General features: G+C 39.8%; 1 protein-coding gene across 2 annotated transcripts in view; it reads right to left on the reverse strand.

Annotated features, from left to right (window-relative positions):
• Positions 1 to 19086, reverse strand: part of adam12b (ADAM metallopeptidase domain 12b) — a 68362-nt gene that overhangs the window by 15308 nt on the left and 33968 nt on the right. For both annotated transcript variants that reach the window (XM_068327632.1, XM_068327633.1), the window contains exons 4-13: positions 16069 to 16147; positions 14093 to 14169; positions 13218 to 13407; positions 12371 to 12436; positions 11583 to 11654; positions 10960 to 11129; positions 10245 to 10329; positions 8055 to 8203; positions 1865 to 2042; positions 630 to 719 (exon numbers count right to left, since the gene is read on the reverse strand). In XM_068327632.1, coding sequence (XP_068183733.1) covers positions 630 to 719; positions 1865 to 2042; positions 8055 to 8203; positions 10245 to 10329; positions 10960 to 11129; positions 11583 to 11654; positions 12371 to 12436; positions 13218 to 13407; positions 14093 to 14169; positions 16069 to 16147 — 1156 coding nt within the window. The remainder of the gene's footprint in view (positions 1 to 629; positions 720 to 1864; positions 2043 to 8054; positions 8204 to 10244; positions 10330 to 10959; positions 11130 to 11582; positions 11655 to 12370; positions 12437 to 13217; positions 13408 to 14092; positions 14170 to 16068; positions 16148 to 19086) is intronic.

The following is a 19086-nucleotide window of genomic DNA, read 5'->3' on the forward strand; positions in this document are numbered from 1 at the left end:
AATCTAAAATTGTCAGCACATTCTAATATTCAAAATGAGCCATACACATAGATGGAAAACACCCACAGCATGAGGCTCTACAACATCGTACAGTGCTGATGTCTCATGAGTCATGCCATCTTAATCAAACATGTGTCAGCCAAAGGATGATCTCATTTCATTAAAAACAGAAGTCTATACAGAATCATTCAAGCATCTGCAACCACTTGTTATTTTCAGGGCAAGACAAAAAATCTGCAATGCAAACAAAATACAGTGAAAAAACCCCAATAACTTGAAATTCAATGCAACATTGTCATCAACTAAACTGTAACAATTGCCGTAAAAGATACAAAAGCACACCTGTGATAGATATTAATCCAAAACGCATATGTTATAGATATTTAAGTTAATAATCTACTCGAGAATAAACACATTTTCAGGAAGTTAGATTTGATACTGAAGTATAAATGAAAAGTATCCTTCCCCGCAGAGATAAACTCTGCAATGCTCAGAAGAGCAGAAAAAAAGCAAGTCATAATTAAACTAAACAAATTTTAGGATGGCAAAACATCATTTATTTTGAGAATCAAGAGGCCAACAGTGAAAGCAAATCATTGAAGACAGACCCAGGCTTGGAAGCGTCTTACCCTGCAGTCCTCGCAGCACTGACCATGGGCACACACGGCGTCTCCTTTGAGGGTGCATGTGGTGGCGTTGCAGCATGGATTCATACATTCCTTGAAAAAGAGAGAAGAAAAACAAAAACTTTAAAACACACATGGACTTGATCACCATTGTGGAGTTCATATCTCAGCTGTTAGATCGAGGCTTTCACAAAGGATTCCCAAATTGATTTCCATGACCTGTAGACCTTTGAGACATGGAGACACATTAACTAATGCTCATGTGGTCAGGATTTGGGAGTTTTCAACACCTTTGGCCTTTTGTGAAGAGGAGTGTTTTTAATGTGATGACCCATGTGAGAAGTTAGAATGTGAGGTTAGGGCTTAAGACATAAAAATGAAGGCGTGGCAGTTGGGATGGTGAGTTTTAAGATCTTCAACTCTGATTTGACACAAATGCACCAGTTTCCTTTTGTCAGAAGTAACACGTATTATTTTTCTTCTTTCCACACGGCTGGTTTGCTCTTTGGCGTAAAGGCAACGATAAGGACCTGGAGGGAACTGGTTTGTTGGACATCTAATTTTCAGTTGATGTATGGTTTTAACAGGCCGGCTGTTTATTTCTTGGCACTGACAGAAGCCTGTTGTTTAGAGAGCGCAGAAAAGGTGGCTTTTATCTCTCTGTATAAATAGGCTGGTAGATAAAACAAAGCAAACCTCAGGGGTGATATAATGGGTTAATTAATAATGAGTTATGCAGCTGGCAAGTGTAAATTATGCAGCTGGCTGTTTGGTGGTAAAACACTTCACTAGAATACTACCTTCAGTTGACTCTGAATGACGGATCACACAGTTATAAACACCACTTAACTAAATAAAGACGGGCGTTGTTCAGTCAGGTTTAAAGAGTTAATTCATGACAGTTCATTGTCCTGCTCAAAAAGTCTTCTTCCAGAAATGCATCAGTTAATCAGGATCTTGGATGGAGTCTGGGAGCCGGTGCCATTATGGATCTGGTTCCTATTTGGCGTCACACCCAGATTCATTAGACTCCAACGCCGAAAAATCACTTATTAAATGTCATTCTCTTCATGAGTCTTCTCTCTCTCTTTGCTCATTGGTATAATGTTAGCTGGATTGTTTTGGCAGGTAGCTCATCATGGCTTTCACCGGTTCACCATCATCAGCAGTGGTTCCCCACCCCACTGATCCACTCAACTGGATTATGTAAAGAGGAAGGCATTTACTCTCAGTCTTACCTCTGGCTCCCCACAGTCACACTCTTCTCCTTCCTCCACGTAGCCATTGCCGCACTTCTGGCCTCCGTAGAGCACTTTAACCTCAGGCACGTTGTACAAACACATTCCAACGCCTTTCTCCAGACTGGCAGCGAGGTCCTTCTTACTACAGGTACTGAAAACTGTTGGGAATGGATACCTACAGGAAAAAAAGAAGAGCAGTGTTGAATGAAATGAAATTTCCTACACCAACAGCTACATCATCAAGAAACATAACTTGGGCTGACCAGGAAGATTTACACAACAGAGTGAAATTAAGAGCATAAACAAGTCTAGGTCTGATGTGGATGAATTATGTATGCAGGATCACGTATGCTTTTGTGAATCCTTGATGAAATAGTAACCCTGAAACCAGAAAATTTCTACAATGTTAATTTTATTTCTTGGTATCACTCACCTGGGGGGCTTCCTAATGTCTAATTTAGTGAGGAAGGAAATTGGACTTCATAGCGACAATAAGAAAACGTTAAAACTTTAAAGATGAGACTGTGCGATATGCCAGCTGTGAGGCCCAGAGGAATGGTCGTCTTGATAGAAAGAGCAAGACACAGGTAGGTAGGGAAAGAAGGAGTGGAAGAGAAAAACAATTTATAGACCAGAAGAAAATAGAAAGCAAAGCAAAAGGTAAAGAGAGAAAGGAATTGAAGTGATTAATTGTAAATAAAAATCTTTCTGATATGAGAAATGCATATGTCAAAGAACTAAACACACACACAAAAAAAAAACATAAAACACAAAAGAGATGCAAAATTACAACTATGTTGTGCACAAATATCATGCCTGATGCCAGGTGACAAACAATCCCACAAAAGGACTGACAGAGAAAATCACAGTTTTGGCAGTGACTAGAATATCTCACAGCTCGCACAACCATGGAGGGTCATTGTCTAGCTTCAGAAAGAGGATGTGGTGGGCAGCAACGGAGAGCAGAGCGGATTGACAAATATGGCACAGAGCAAGGCAGCTGGCTTTTGATGCTCTAAAAGCTTGACTTCAGACAGGAACATGTCGTAAACGCGACAGACTGAATGCGGTCTTAAAATTCAACAGGGCATAGAGACTGCCTGCAAAGCCGGGGAAAATGCAGCTTTACACAGAATGTGTTTGTGAAGTCTGGCATTGGAAAGACTTTATGTGTGTGTGAGAGAGAGAGACAGATTGGGGGTGGGGTGGCTGTACCTGAGGTGATTGGACATAACTGTGACAGCAACAGGAAATAAATCTGGTTTTACCAAGAACTCAGACAATCATTTTTATCTGACAGGCACCCTCTGGTGAAATCACTTCATTCACACTGGCAGCCTCTGAATGGCATTACTTTTATTTCCCATCGACCAATAGGCAATCTACCAGTATTGTCTGCTGCCATGATAAAATTGCTAGACTTTTTTCCAAAATAATGCAATCGAACAAAGCTGCAGTGCTCTGTATGCATGAAATCTAGGTTTTGAAAGCTTAAAAGACCGAATTATAGCAAGGAACGAGCTGAGGTCTTTGTGACTTCATGAGGGGATGAAATACACAAGCGGGAAAAATATCCTGTCGAATCTCTGGTCAATAAGATCCAGTGGATGAATGTATATTAAAACCAAGTTAAAATGGGTGCCTTCAATATCCACAGTCCCTCTGGTTGAGGAGAGAGAGAAGAGAGCTGCTGAGTCTCTGGGCGTGATTCAAAATCACACTATATCCTCATGGATGTCCTTGTCCAAGCATTGTATTCAACAAACATGACTCACAACTACAAACAATATAATGAAAATGAAGAGATCTAATTAAACAAGGATCTGTACAAGTGAGGAATTAGGATGTAATCTGTTGTGCATCATGTACGTGATGATAATTGTTGATGGCTCAAGCTACCTCAGTGGGGGCCAAAAAAAATCCTTCTGATGATCCATGCCCATTCTGGATGGAGGTGGTGTGTGAGCTACACTACACTGAACTACACTGCCGATGTCCATCCGTCTAGGTAACAGGTGCCCACGACATTCCGGTAATAGATGCAGCATCATCTTCACAGCATGTCCAGAATATCTACCAGTATATCTTTCTCCCACTGCCTGGTGAGCACAAATGCATAATGAAGGAATGACGTGATGCAGATACTGACAACAGAGAATGCTTAAGTGACATGAGCGATAAACAGCATTTTATAATGTTTGGAACAGAAAATATATCAAACAGTGCAACTAAAGCATCTGAGAATGTTATTTCTGACATTAGTTATACAGGACTACATGAAAAAAAAATCAAAGATGACGTTGGTGGAAAAAATCCTCAGCTGTCATTACATGAGAGCTCACACTACGTGCTGTGAAAACAAACTCAGAATAGAAACTGATCATGTGAAATGATGGAATCTAACCTTGGCAGAAAATCCTCTTCATGTAGGGTATCTACCTTAGAAAAAAGATTTCCACAGCCTGTAAATAGTTTGCTTCTCACCAATCGGACAAAGTGTGCATTTGTAGTTCTATCAGCATACAAAAAGACCCACACATGAAGATGAGGATCATCATAGCTGAGACAACATGGTTCCTATGCTGTCTAGGTAATTATCTGAGCTGAAAGTGTTTTAAAATTAATTTCTCCCTCCTCTCCAAGTGTATTTTTTGGGGGGGAGACGGGGGTGAACGGGCACAACACAAATCTAATTATTCGCCTAATTCCTGGCTCTTGATAATGCCTGAAAGCCAGATGTGAAATATTAGTGACTGTGGCAGCCGAGTGAATAATTAGCTACAGTAATTTGGAGGGCAGGAGACAAAAGCATTGCTGAATCAGAGGCATCGTGGTCACACACCTGTTTAGAGCAGGAGCTGATCTGGTGATGTTAACGTCTTTATAAAGGTTCACATTTTATCCAGATTTCTGCTCTTATGGGTGCATCACAAATCCTTTATAACTAGTCTGACTTTGACAAATCCTGAGTTCTGTAGATCCACACACTTCAGTTTTATCACAAAGAGAAGTGAGGAACCTGAGATGTGGTTTGATGGATTTATCATCACTTCATTGTTTTATCCCATCTGACATGTGTTTTACATGCACACACACACACACGTACACGCACACACACGCGCGCGCACACACACACACACACACACACACACACACACACACACACACGCACACACACACACACACACACTTTCACAACTAGCATGAATCTTTCAGTAGAAATGATAGATGAGTTCCAGTTTGTCAAAGTGACCTTGACGAAATTTCGACAAACTCATCCTTGAGTCCTAATGGAGGTTTGTGCTAAATTGAGGGAATTCCCTGAAGGTATTCCTGACAATAGGATTGAAAGATGTTAGAACAAGGCCTCCTTGACCTTTGATAGCAAAAATCTGTATATTTACACCAAAATCTGAAGAATTTCTCTCCGAGCGTTCTTGAGATCTGATTTTCATCAGGATGGGACCCAAGGGCAGATGATCGGAAAACATTGTACCTCTGGCTACAGCTATAGCCGGCTTGGAGATATAAAAATGTAAAGTAATATTGGAGTTGTGGATTATTCGACCCAGAGGTAACATTTGAAATGGGTCATTGTGTAGCTCATCTATTTATAGACTCCCTGACTGACATGAAGCCGTCTAAATTCTGAGCAGGAGAGACAGGTCTGACATTATGGAAAGTGTTAGGTTGTGAGCCTGCGGTGATTAAATATCAGCAAGAAAAGAAAATCACAATCTAAATTATTACAAATCATTATCCGCTATAGCATACCTGACTAGTTCCCTTTGTCCTTGCTTCAGCAGAAAGAATTCTTGACAAGAAAATAACAAGAGTTACAAAAAACCTCAAACTGTGTTAACAAAGAATTCAGCTCTGGCCTGAAAGCCCAACCATAGCTTCCTGCTAAGCTTCATGTTTGTGCTCAGTAGCACATGCAGACAGAGAAAAACGCTGTTGAGCTGTCGCCCTATGATCATATGACGCAACTCTGAGCTCAACTTCTAGAATACATCCCCACTTAAAAACCGTCCTTCTAAACTTCTGTTGCTCCCCTCTGTCCCTCGCATTTCCACGCATCGCCATGTCACTGATCTCTCATGGCTGTTCTTCACAACCCAGCAATTCCTTCATTGTCATCTTTCTCCTGTTCATGTCTCGCTGTCTCCTCTATCTCCCTTTGTCTTTCTCTACCTGCTTTACCACTGAGGGAGATAAAAGACAAATAAAATCACCGCTTTCCTTCTCCGCCTGTCTATCCAGGCATAAAGCAACTCTCTGCGGATCTCTGTGTGTGTGTCCTGGCCCTGATTACAGCTGGCAGCGTCACTGATAATCATGTCATTTAGATGCAGCCAGTCCTTCCCTCCATTAGCAAGTCTAAACCGAGTCTATCCCAAACACCCAGTCAAATGAGCCACGCTGCTTTGCAGCAATCTGTTCAACATTCTGAAGGCATTTCTGCTGAGGGTCAAAGGAAGTTTCTTAAAATACAAAAAAAAGATATATGAGGAAGGAAATAAATCCTAGATTGGTTTGTGAAACTGCTAGTTTTCACAACCGGAAGCTGCGAATCAGGCTTGTGGAAATGCAATTGGTGAGACAAATGTCAACGAGAGTTTTAAATTCAGATAAGGTCATATTTTGTTGCAGAAAGTCTGGCAAAAGCAAGAGAGACCCCAAAAAAATGATAGCTTCAGGTCATCTAACAAAATCCAAAAAAGAATCAGAGACAGACCTGTACAGTGAATACTGTGGTACAAACGTGGAGTGGAGGAAGTTTTATTATTCATCCATCATTTTAATCAGATTTTGTAGATTTTTTTAGAATGTAGTCCAAAGCCATCAGTGGTTTTCTTCTGCTGTGTCTTTGCTAACCTCAGAGTACAATTGGTTTTAGCTACTTTTTAGATCAACATTCAAAAACAACCAAAGGAAGTGAAGTTTTGCAGATGGCACTTGTTGTTAATGTAGTCCTAATGGACTGTATAAACAACTGTGTTTACCAGTTTATACTGTTCTGGAAGTTCAAACTATTTTTAGCTCTTCGTCCACTTACTGTAATTGCATCTTTTACCCATAAATATAAATCTACCTCTTTACAATGCCTAAAGGTATAATAGGAAGGACAGACCTGATTTATCCTACAGGCTATACCGGATGCTACTATAGGAATTTAAAGAAATGTAGAGCTCTAATTTCTAAATTATTCATTCTTAAGAGCATGCATCACAGAAGGACGTATATAATCACTAAAATTGCGAGTTTTTTCATACATATCTAAGTGAATGAGGCGCAGGTTTCAAAGCTTTTCCTCCAACTGCAGAGATCACAGCGAACAAAGCTTTAGTTGTGACCTCTTGTATGTTTCCTTCACTGACGCTGCTTCTCCTAAAATGGACAAAGAATTCACCATAACTTTAGAAACTCTATCTGGGCGATGTCATGGCACACATCACTCTTGGACGGCTAACAGATGATACTCTTGGCTGAACAATGTTTCAAGATTTGGCAAACTTTCCCACTTAGTGGACATATTCCCGTTATAGTGCATGAGTTAAGTCCAGCTGATGTTAATGTGTGAGGCAGCTGTAGGCTGAGGTTGTTGTAGGTTTGGGTGTCATGGTTGAGTCTTTGTGAGCTGTTTTTTTGGTTTTTAATGAAAAAATGAAAGTATTACAGTATTTTTCCAGGCTCAGTTTTCTTCACGATATTTGAAAAGTGAAATCTACCTCAACCACATTTATCTTTAACTTGCAGGATTTCTTCATCGGACAAACTAGAAGTGTCAATGGAGCCACAGTGAAATGTGGTATTGGTTGGTTTGCCTTATCTGCTGTTTGCTAACAGTCACAGAGTCCATCACTGGCAGCTGCATTGCTATCAGGGTGACCCAGCCAACATGAGCAGAATGCTAGACCAGTTGCTTTATTCTCAGCACAAAGCCTGTGTCTGTTTACATGTGTGTGTGTTTGAGCTGCTGTCTTACACAGACAAATAAAGAACAAAGCATCATGTTGAAATAACAAATATCCAAATCTGGCATACGTACTGCAACGTTAATGTGATGCAGGAGGGGAATTTTTGAAAAGCATACACATTTGTGTCACATTTTTCCTAAAGTTTGGGCATTATAATGCATTCATGAATACAGTTTTGTCTGAAAACTCACAAAACAAAACCTCACCCTGTGGAGGGAGTCATGATGCAACCCCCACGATCCACAGTCATCCTGCAGCCACAGCCACGCTCTGGGGTGTCGTGGTTCATGCCAAAATTGTGTCCCAGCTCATGTGCCAAAGTCACAGCTGCACCCAGTGGATTCTCAGAGTGGTCCTGTCATGGAAAAAGACCAGCCCAGAACATTAGGACAGAGCAATCAGAGTGATCTTCTATGTTTTGGCAATGTACATTTTCCTGAGTAGGAACTGAGACGGACTGAAATGTACTGTCACACACACACACACACACACACACACACACACACACACACACACACACACACACACACACACACACACACACACACACACACACAAAAAGAAAACAAGGAAAGGAAAGAAAATGGAAGGTTCAAAGAAGACAATTTCTAAGCTATATATTCTCAAAATATTTCAGCCACTGTCTGATCTGCCTCGTCACCCCTCTGCACCATTCCACTACCCCCGCAGAGCCGATCATACTTGCTAATGCAGCCAATGCAGGAAGATCCATAAACTGATCAGATGCATTGATAAGTGAGACAGGTGCCATTCACAAGGCAGACGGAGGCAGCAAGGAGAGAAAGGTTTATCTGAAGCTGCATACACAACGCTTCAATGTCCACACACCACCACATGATTCCTGCACCCAGATATTTCCCTCCACCTCTGCCAGTGTCTCAGGACATAGTGAGAAGGTAAAGCCTCAAACAATTTCACTGTGTGTACCTGGACTGCATTAAGCGCGTTAATTTCTTTAGATGCTGACTGATGCTGTTAAGCTGTCTCTTTGTGGCGAGGCACACTTCAAGTTTCTGCTGCTAGCAGATTGCTGTAAATCAAGCAAATATTATTTTCTTTATCAAAGTCGTCTGATTATGTCACACATCCGTAAAGTGTATTCAACCTTATGATAGATAAATGCTCGGTTAAGTATTTAAAAAAGATGATCAACACCTATAGAAAGCTCTTAAAAGCCAATATAGTTTTGACTCTGTTGAAGCAGCACCGCTTAACGTGAATTTTTTTTTTTCTCTCTGTCACGTTTATCAGAGTCTATGTGTGCATGTGTGTCGTCGATTGTTATGTGCCTCGGCAAAGAAAAGGTTAGCTATCACAGTCAGTCAAAATGGATGGATTAGAAGCTGCATGCATTACTCTGAAGTAACTATAATTCACTGTTGTCATGGAGAGACTTTCACTTTGATACTGCTGGTTACAAGAAATGCTCTGATAGTTTTTGTAATACGATTTCAAGCCAGCAGAGAAAATAACTCCTGTATAAGAATAGCTTTTATAGGAGTGGATATGCTTTGCTGTCATGGGAAAAAACATTAAAAGATATAAAAACCATGTAAGTTTACTTTAGAATATGAGTAATATTTTAAAGTTGAGAGAACATGTGGGATTTGACGCTGATTAAATCACATGGTAGTGAGAAATGAACTAATCTGGCTGCCCTCTAACTGGATACAAAGCCCTTTAATCTCGGTTCAAACCATCTGCCATCTGTAAGTAATGGAGCAAGCAAACAAACATGTGGGGAAGCCTCACCCCAGCCAGAAAACATATCTATTAATTTTGGGGGGCACATCTGGGCTAGCATGTAATGGCTGTGGGCTGATAACCATTTTGTCAAGTGCCACAGCAGGTAATACTAACAGCCCAACAGGCAGACAAATTACAGAGTACAGTCATTAAGTGTACCTGGGGTGATGTGTGGTTTAAAACAAATGTATTTTGACTCAAATGAGTGGCATAAAATTTTATCACAGCTCATAAAAATAGAACTGTGGTTTGGTTTAAAGGCCGTGACCTTTGATTTATTCTGTGTCCAATCAAGAGAAAAGCATGACAGCAACTCTTCAAATGACCTTATAAGGGTAAGTGTCTGCTCTCCAATCCTTCTCAGAGCTAATATATCTCAACTCATTCCTATGAGCTTGGGTGTTTGTGGTAACGATGAGGTCATAAATGTTGAGGGAGTGCCAGCACAAATATCATTATGTTTAAAGGCACGATTTCCTGCCAGAGCTGTTCGTTAAAACGGTAACAGCACACACCCAGCGTCTTTTCATCTTAAACCAGGTCTAGATTGTTTCAGGCAGCTGAGTGTGAACAATGTCCACACACGCAGGAGAGGGAGGAGGTAGAGCGAGAGGAGTTTTCATACTCACCATGACAATGCCTCCAGACTGCTCAACCGTACACATGCTCATAATGGGGGCCATGCCGATGGTGGTGCCCTGGAAATAAACCCCACTGCAGATGGAGGAGAAGGTGAGAAATCCACATGACTACATAAACAACGACACAATCTGAGAAATATCATTAAATACAATCAAATTAGTCTTTTGAGAAAACATCCATCCATCTGTAATCACCTTGTCTACAGCTATTTTCCCACTATTATAGGTCAGGGGTCAGCTGGAGTCTATCCCCGCTGACTAGGGTGAGAGGCGGGGTATGTGGGTTTCTATAATTTAATTTTTTCTTTTCTTATATTTATATGCTGATATAATTTCATGTTGTTGGCAAATGAAGAAAATTTGGTTTGATAGAATGATGTAATGGAGAAAATGAACTTTTGGACTGGTCAAAGCAGCAACAAGGTGAACTGATCAGCTCAGAGTCAAAAATTAACAACACAATTATTACTGGAATACAGTAATAATTGAACCAGTAACCTTCCTGCTACAAAGTCTGTAACAGTGTTATTTACTCTTTATTTATTTACCCAGTTACACTGGGTAAATAAAACCCACTCCGCCTCAAAAAATTACAATAAAAAAAAGAAATTCTATAAAAAATACTGTTCTTATAAGTTGTAAAGAATACAATAAGCATCTGTTTGTTTACTTCTGGGCTCAGTTTCTTCTGTTAAATTCCAACCTGATGAGTTGGGCGTTGTCATGAGGTTTCTGGGGCAGAAGTTTTACTTTCCTCCAGTCGAGGAACTCGTGCAGGGTACTGAAGGGATCCTGGGTGACGGGACATTTATCAGAGTCACTCCACACCTCCAGACCCACCAGGGCCACCCGGATATCCAGGGCCCTGTAGAACTGAACGGGGAGGAAAGTTGATGAGCGGGGGGCAGTCAGTGTGTACAGAAGCTGCAGGAGATTTATAAAGATAACGTGAACAAATGAAAGACCCCTCAGACATGTTAGACACTGTGATAGCCTCTAATCTGTGATTGCTCAATTCCCTGAATTAAATTACATTTCGCTCTGGCTGCCCTTATTCCTCTCCTGTATCCATCATCATCATCATTGTTTTTTAAATGATAACAGCATGTTTTTTTTTCCATGTTTCTGTCAGTGCATCCGAATCCTAATGTATCTTCCAGTTACAGATCAGCAGCACTGGCGGAGGTTTTAACTGACTAAAAGCAGCTGTTTTGTTGGGACATGAGTATATCACACAGTCATGCCACTAATCTTTGCTGCTTGCAATGTTTTTATTTTAGAAACAGCAATTTAACTCTCCTCTGCAAAGGGAAGAGGATGTCTTACCTTGTCCACGTAATTGGCTATCTCTGCCAGTCTCTGTTTCACCTTCTCTACATCACTCCCCTGTTTCTGAAACTGAAAATGAAATTGCACGTAATTAATTAACAACAACTACTGCAAGAAGTTCTAAAAGAAGAAGGATGTAATATAAAATATCCATTGCAGTTTCAGTCACTTTTGGATATGAAAGGCACAAAAACAACCCAGAACACCTGCAAAGGCAATATGCTTTGTAGAGTGTTATGCAGCTTGTCAAGCTGTGTCCATCTGGAGCCACGAAAACACCCCAACGTTACAGAGACGAATGGAACAGCTATAGGAAGCAGGCACAGCTGAATCTGACAGCCAACAAAAGTTTGGACATAAACTGTTAAGAAATTTTACCAGACTGAAAATTCACCTTTGTTTAGAGTGTTGACACCATTTTTTCTTTTCTCTTTTGCTTTCTTCCCATTCAGGACAGTGACAGCAGAGGGCCGCCAAGAGGGAAGCCCACAGTGAACTTGTCAGCACTTATGGGAGAATCCTTTATCTCACACGAGTTTTTCCTTTTTCCTGTCTGCATCACTGGGGAATCGTTCAGCACATCCTGTCAAAACGGAGACTCTGCTACAGGACCACAGTGCTCGTTGCACACTGACCTACTTCTGCAGCTCTGGCAGGACCCACTCCCCTGTTACTACAGCTTACCCTGCATGTGTGTTGTTGTTTTTTTTTTTTTTTTACTGTGAAAGGTGATTTCTGTTGGTCAAACAATGTAATTGTGAATGGGAGGAAAGTGGGTACATTACCTCTCTGTTGTCTGCAACAATGACCAGCTCGACATACTTGGTTGTCTTCTGAGTGTGCCTTTTATGCTAAAAAAAGAACAGAGGAGTCTTGTTCAAATGTTGATAATGTGCTGAAATCTGTTTGTGTACCTGGTCCTAATAAATAATTTAGAAACTTTGAATTTTAAGCACTCACAAATATCAGACAAACAACTGATGTGTAGAAGAGGTTAAAGACAGACTCAAAACGATTTAAAAAAGATCAAGACCACACTTGGTTTTGTCCGAATAAATAAACAAATAACATTTAACTAGTTAGAAGTTAGTTGACTGGTAGCTGCAACTTTACAGACATGAGTGGTGTGGATTGTGTGATCCTATATTTTGGCATAGAAGTCTAAGGAAGCTATGACATCATTCAAAAATATATCCGGCCAAATTCAGTGATCTTTAGCCCCAAAAGTCCCGTGTATTATGGTAGAAATAATGACTTTGTGGGGTGATAAAATCCTGTGTGCTGATAAGCTTCAAGATTTGGTTCATGTGAACTGTTTAAACCTTGGGAATGGTGGCAGATGCTCCTGGCACCTGCTTCATGTCTGTCGTTGGCCCAAAATACATAAGCCAGGACTTTTGGCTCAAAGGGGAGATAACATACGTCAACACCAAGACCATTCTCTCTGGGAATATATCCAAACTGATCACCTTGTCAACGTTGGGTGAAACACTCATTTATCTCCAAAGATAAATGACACTTTTGGAAATTTTGACCAAATGCAACAAACTTGATGAAATGAAAGCCCTGAACTGTGATCCAAACACTTGGTTATGAGCTTGCCATAAAATAGCATGATATAATTCATCTCACCCTCATGTGGAAAGACTGGAAGGGGTTTTTGATGTCGTTTTCAGAGGCAACAGAGGACATGTTGAAGGTATGACCACAGTCTCCTGGGGTCAGTCTGAGTTCTTCCACTCGATAGATGAAGTGGGCTCCATCATTACGGCCAGGAGCTGGCTCGATGACAAACGCCTTGTTTTCTAGAGCGATGAAGCCTCTACAGAGACACCAGCACAACTATCACAACCAGGATTCCAAGCATGACCGAACTTTAAAATACAGACTGTCATTTGATGTGGATTTATTTCTTAAGAACCTTCCTTTAAAGAAGTCACATGATTTTTTTTTTTTCAGCAGGGACTCGCAGCCACACAAACACCAGTCTTGTTACGGTTAAAACTACTCATGACTTTTTGCACAAAAGCTCATTCAAACTTAGAAATGAGGTCAGTGACTTGGTCCATGTTACTTTTGTTTTTAGGTCAATAATACTTCACTAAACATTTCATAGTTATTTTCTATATTAATATATTTTATTATACCAATGGTAAGACATATATATGTAAGCTAACATTTTTCAAGCTGTTATTTTGTTGACAAAAAGGTTGCCATGGGAACCTAAACATTTTGCCTGCTAGCTTTTACTGTCCAATTATTCCAGCAAGATGCCAATTAGTGCTGAAATAAGTGAATATTTACTGGGTGCCTCTCAGGACAAGGCCGTTAGGTGTGACATTCTCTCCTATTATTGTAATCACTAACCTCCTGACAGCACGCTTAGGGGCACAAGAGCGATAAGATGAGTACCAACTTGTGTAAATGTAAATGTTGCCGTATCCAGTAGCACTACAGTGCAGCGCTGACATGCTGCTTGAATATAAACTGATGGCTGTGTTTCTTACCGAAGGCCTGAGCAGGTACTTAGGGTGACATCAGAGTGTGGATGCTCCTGCACCTCTCCGTGATAGTAACAGTTATTCTGAAAGAGATTAATTTTTAATTATATTTTTAAAAAAAGCCTTTGTATACAGCAGATGAATACATTTAATTGAAGGATAGCTTTACCCAAATGGAAAATATAATTAAAAATGTATCATATTCAAAAAAGGACAAAACCTGCTTGTCACTGCACTTAAGTGGCATCAAAAGAGCAAAAGAGGACAAGATACAACGGGACTGTGCTGATGCTGTGCTTTGAAATTAGTATGGTCTGAAGAACAGTCTTCTTTCTATCAGTCCCCCTAAAAAAGCATGCCTTTTTTAATTAATGCAACTTACATAGTTCAAGGGACAAGCAGGGAAACTGACACAGATGGGAGGTGACAGTTATATGGTAATTGTTTTTCCTTGGCCTGGTATAAAGAAAGGAGGACATTTAAGGTTCTTCTGATGTTTAAAACTCTTTTTGTCTGAGCAGAGATGCAGGGAAAGTAATGTTCATCAAAGTATAAAAACCTGCCTTTACTGTGAAGCAGCACTCCAGTCCCCTTAAATAAAGTGTTATTATTCAACATGCTGCATATTTAAAATAATCAATATCAAATGAAACATAGGGAGAGATCTCTTTTGCATTTTCACTCTTCTGTTTAACAAGTCAAATTGAGCTGGGCGGTGACTGAATGATGATTTATTTTGTTAAATAATAAAAACAGAACAGGCGCCGTGTTTAAAATAATCTTGACCTAGATTACTTCAACTTTAGAAGAAAACATCAGGCAAGAAAACTGTTTGTCTCCCTAGTTTATCTTGAGCCTGTCTGTGACTTCAAAATAAAGAATTCATTATAAATTAAATGTTTCTCTAACTGCCCTTTTGTAAAGATTAACTTCTTTAAAACTGACAGACCTACTGCAAAGCAGCTACTTGCTAAAGACTGCATTTGTGTCTCGACACGCAGCTCCTCCCTAGGCTTATTGTGTGATCCATGATTAATAAATGTCCATTGCTTGAGTTTGAAGACATCTGGACATGGAAGTGTGCAGATGTGTGAGACTAATCTAAGATAAGACAGTTGTTTCAACAGCCTGGTGTAATGCTTGTGCTATCCTGCCACTTAAAAATAAAGGATATTCTGGAAAAACCCAGTTTGCATAAGTTTTTAGGAGAAAAGACTTCTTGTTTGCTGAATTACCAAACATTTCTTCTCCGAGCTATAAACAGACTGTCAAACTGTATTCTACTGTTCAATTAAATTGTGATTTCAATTTATCTGTGAGTCAATCCACTTCAAAAGATGTTTAAAAGAAAGAAAGAAAACCATGCTCAATGTCACAGAAATGCAACAAACATGCAAGTCCTCCTTAACAATACCTCCTAAAAAGGTTGAAGTATTGCTCTCTACTTTTTTCACCCCAAGTTTTATCGCAGAAATAAGAGCCTTTGTGGGCAACAGCAGGGATGCATTTCAAATCCACGTCAAGCACTGGAGCTATCAATATTTTCTAAAAAGTAGCAGACACTTTGCTTTACAGCCAGGATACACGTAGAATAAAATGAGGAGTCCAGAATAGATCTGCTGCTAAAAGGGGATTCAATAATAAAACCCTGATGGCAATGTTGGCTTAGAAGCAGCCGGCATAAAACACAGCTTATCCTTAAAGTGGCCACAGGCGAGACGTCCCAGTCAGTGACTCTTCCAACTACAGTGATGAGTAATGAACAAGAATTTAAAGATTTGATCCTTCTACATTTTTGATTTTTGTATTAAACATGTTATGAATGATTATCATTAATGTTGATACATAAGTAAAAAAAACAAATAAAATCTGTGCATATGAACATTATAAAGGGTCAGACTTTACAGCGTGACTGCATGTCAACCTCACCGCTGCATACCAACTGGACCATAAATGTCAGAAGCACTCAGGTGCCACCGTACCGTGAAGTTGTGAGCGCTGGTGACTGCACCTCCGTCCTCCTGGTAATGTGTCTCAGTGTAATGGCTCGCAAAAAGACCCCTAAGGAGAGAACAACACAAAGGAATAATAAATAAAAAAATGCCTGTTTTAAAAGATTATGAAGAAAACCTTAGTCGATTATCTATGTAGATTCAGTGTTGATTGGAAGGCTAGAGTGTGGTGGAGAAAATGCTTAAAGGCAAGGTGAGATTTGAGTTGCATCCACATCCTGGCGTTCAGCACGAGTGAGCACAAAGCCTGCTGAGGTAATTATGCTATGGCCATGTGTTTATGTGTGTGTATCTGTGGACACTTTTTCAACTGATAGAAAGTGGGAGTGTTGTTCCTCCTAAAGCAATGAGCAGATGGACACAGTGAGACAGCCCCATCCCCTGTCAAAGGAGGAGCAGGAACACCCATCATCTACAGCTGCATAATGACACCAACATCCGGGAGGAAGAGGATGTGTGTGTGTTTGTGTGTGTGTGAGCGAGAGAAAGAGAGGGAGAGAGGGAGAGAGCGAGAGAGAGAGAGAGAGCGAGAGAGCGAGAGAGAGAGAGAGAGAGAGAGAGAGAGAGAGAGAGAGCGAGGGAGGGAGAGAGAACGAAAGAGAGAGCGAGAGAGAGAGAGAGCGAGGGAGGGAGAGAGAACGAGAGAGAGGGAGAGAGGGAGAGAAAATGAAAATGTCGTAACTTTTTTTTTCTATCTATGGCAGGAGCCAAGATACTCCAAAATATATTTTTTTAAAAGTCACCAGCAACCGAAGGTGAATACATTTGTAACAAAAGTGTGCATCCTAGGAGCATTACTGTCATGTCAAAATAAAGTTCTGGAAAAGTATCCCAAATTGCCTGACTTTTTTTATTCTCCAGAAAGCCATGAGATCCCTACATGACAGGAGAGATGGATGGGATTTTTAAAACTGGAACACAATATTTGCAAGAATCACAAGAACAATTTACTTCAGTGGTCCCCAGTCCCCAACTCCACCGTCTGTTGATCAATTGATACAATTTTTCCGTTTTATTTATTATCTGATTATTTATTATCTGTTTTGAAAAATTCCAGGACTCTCTCTGCCACATCTGTCTATGAGTAACTCGACACATAACAAGATGCTTGCCCTGGTCACATGACTACTATCTTGAAGGGGCCACTCTGTCCTGTAACACAGAATACTTCACTGCTCAATTGAAACTCCAAAGCTAGTAAAAAAACAAAAAACAAAAAAAAATGCATGATGTTATGTGGATGCTGCTAATAAGGATTCACGGTCATAAAAAAATAATAGTTTTTATGCTGGTATCATTTTAAAGGTGGGTCCATGAAAATATGTTAAAACAGTCCATGGCACAAAAATGGGTCGGGGTTCACAAACCACAATTATAAGAAGGTGAATGAAGGTAACAAAATACTTTTTCCATACTTCAGGATCATTCCTAACTATATATTTTAAGTTCTTTTTTTTACCTGTTTTTTTCTTTTCTTTAAAGCCTCTGTGGCTCCAGCCTTATAAAAATGGACTTAGGTAAATACTTATTATCAACTTAATGTGCTTTATCATGCCATTAGAGAGCTCCAAAGCAAATCTGATAAGCCAGCTGCTGGTAATCACTTTCAAGAGCCCAGGATGTCTCATTAAAAATGGATGACACATCAGTCGTGTATGCTCTGTGGAAAACGTTCAAATATTTTTTATGCTTCATTTCCAAAAGTGACATTTAAAAAGAAAAACTGAAAAACAGTCATTTTCCTATAACACAAAACTGTGATATTACTGTTGGAACGAGGGAATATTCAAAAAGCTCCATTAAGGGATGTGTTGACAGAAAAGATGGGATTTGATGTTCGCAATAATTCCAAGCAAGCAAATGCTCCTATGTTGTGTTTTGCTGCGTGTTTGAAAGAGCCAGCTTAGTGCAACGTGGTCCTTGGTACTACGACATATATGGTGCTAAAGCTGGGCTTTACATGATGAAATCTGCAGTAATCAACTGTTTGGCAGGAACACATAGTGTTTATACCGAGTTTATGATTCCATGAATGTTTACAGTGCTTGAAGACTTTCCTCTGGCCTCACTGAACACCTTTCGGCTCGGAGATGTGGAACCCTCTATCTTATAAAGCTGAAAATGACCCTGCTGTAGGTCACATGCCTACAGTTTCTACCTCTCCATTTATTTTATGTTTCTGTACTTGCTTTTTTATTACTGCCGGTGTAGAGAAATAAATCCAAAGTGTTGGAAATAAAAAAAAATCTAGGCTTTGGTTTTGTTTTCTCCAGAGTACATGTAACACGTGATGGGAGATTGACATTTTCATCATCCCCATTGCACTGAAATGTCTGGCAGCAATAAAAGTGAGCAAATTTCCCTCTGAATTCCAGAAATCTTTTATTTGATTATAGCTCCTTTCTTAACAATAATAAATCTTTTTTTTTTTAAAGAAAGAACCAATCAAATGCCTTAAAAATTAAAACAGGCAAAACTGGACAGAAAATTTCAAAAGATATCGTTTTAAATTTTATCCATCCATTTTCTGCTTTTCCACTTTGCAGGTGAGGGGTGTGCAAATTTTATGCTGCTTTTAATTTTTCTTTAATTTTTAAAAATGTCCAGTACAGAAATTTAAAAATATAACAAAAACTGACATGGATATATGTCCATTGTTCAACATGAGAAAGATGATGGTCTCTACCTCAACAGTTATTCATTCTATATTTGCATCTCAGTTGTACACATTTCATGAAACACCCGCTGGATCGATCTCATGCATCTTTGCTCATCCACTGTTCCTTATTTATTATTCTGATTGATCATACGTTTATTTTCTTCATGAACGCTTCATAAATCTCTTGTAATTGCTCCTGTGATAGCTTTAGTCAATGCCATTGATTTTAAGCTCCTGGTGTGCGTTGCGACTCTTTAGACACAGCCTAACATCTAATTAACATGTCACTAGCAGTCAACCAGGTTAATTGTGATAAATGACGGGCTTTT

The sequence above is a fragment of the Antennarius striatus genome, chromosome 11, assembly GCF_040054535.1.
Source record: "Antennarius striatus isolate MH-2024 chromosome 11, ASM4005453v1, whole genome shotgun sequence".
Classification (NCBI taxonomy): Eukaryota; Metazoa; Chordata; class Actinopteri; order Lophiiformes; family Antennariidae; genus Antennarius; species Antennarius striatus.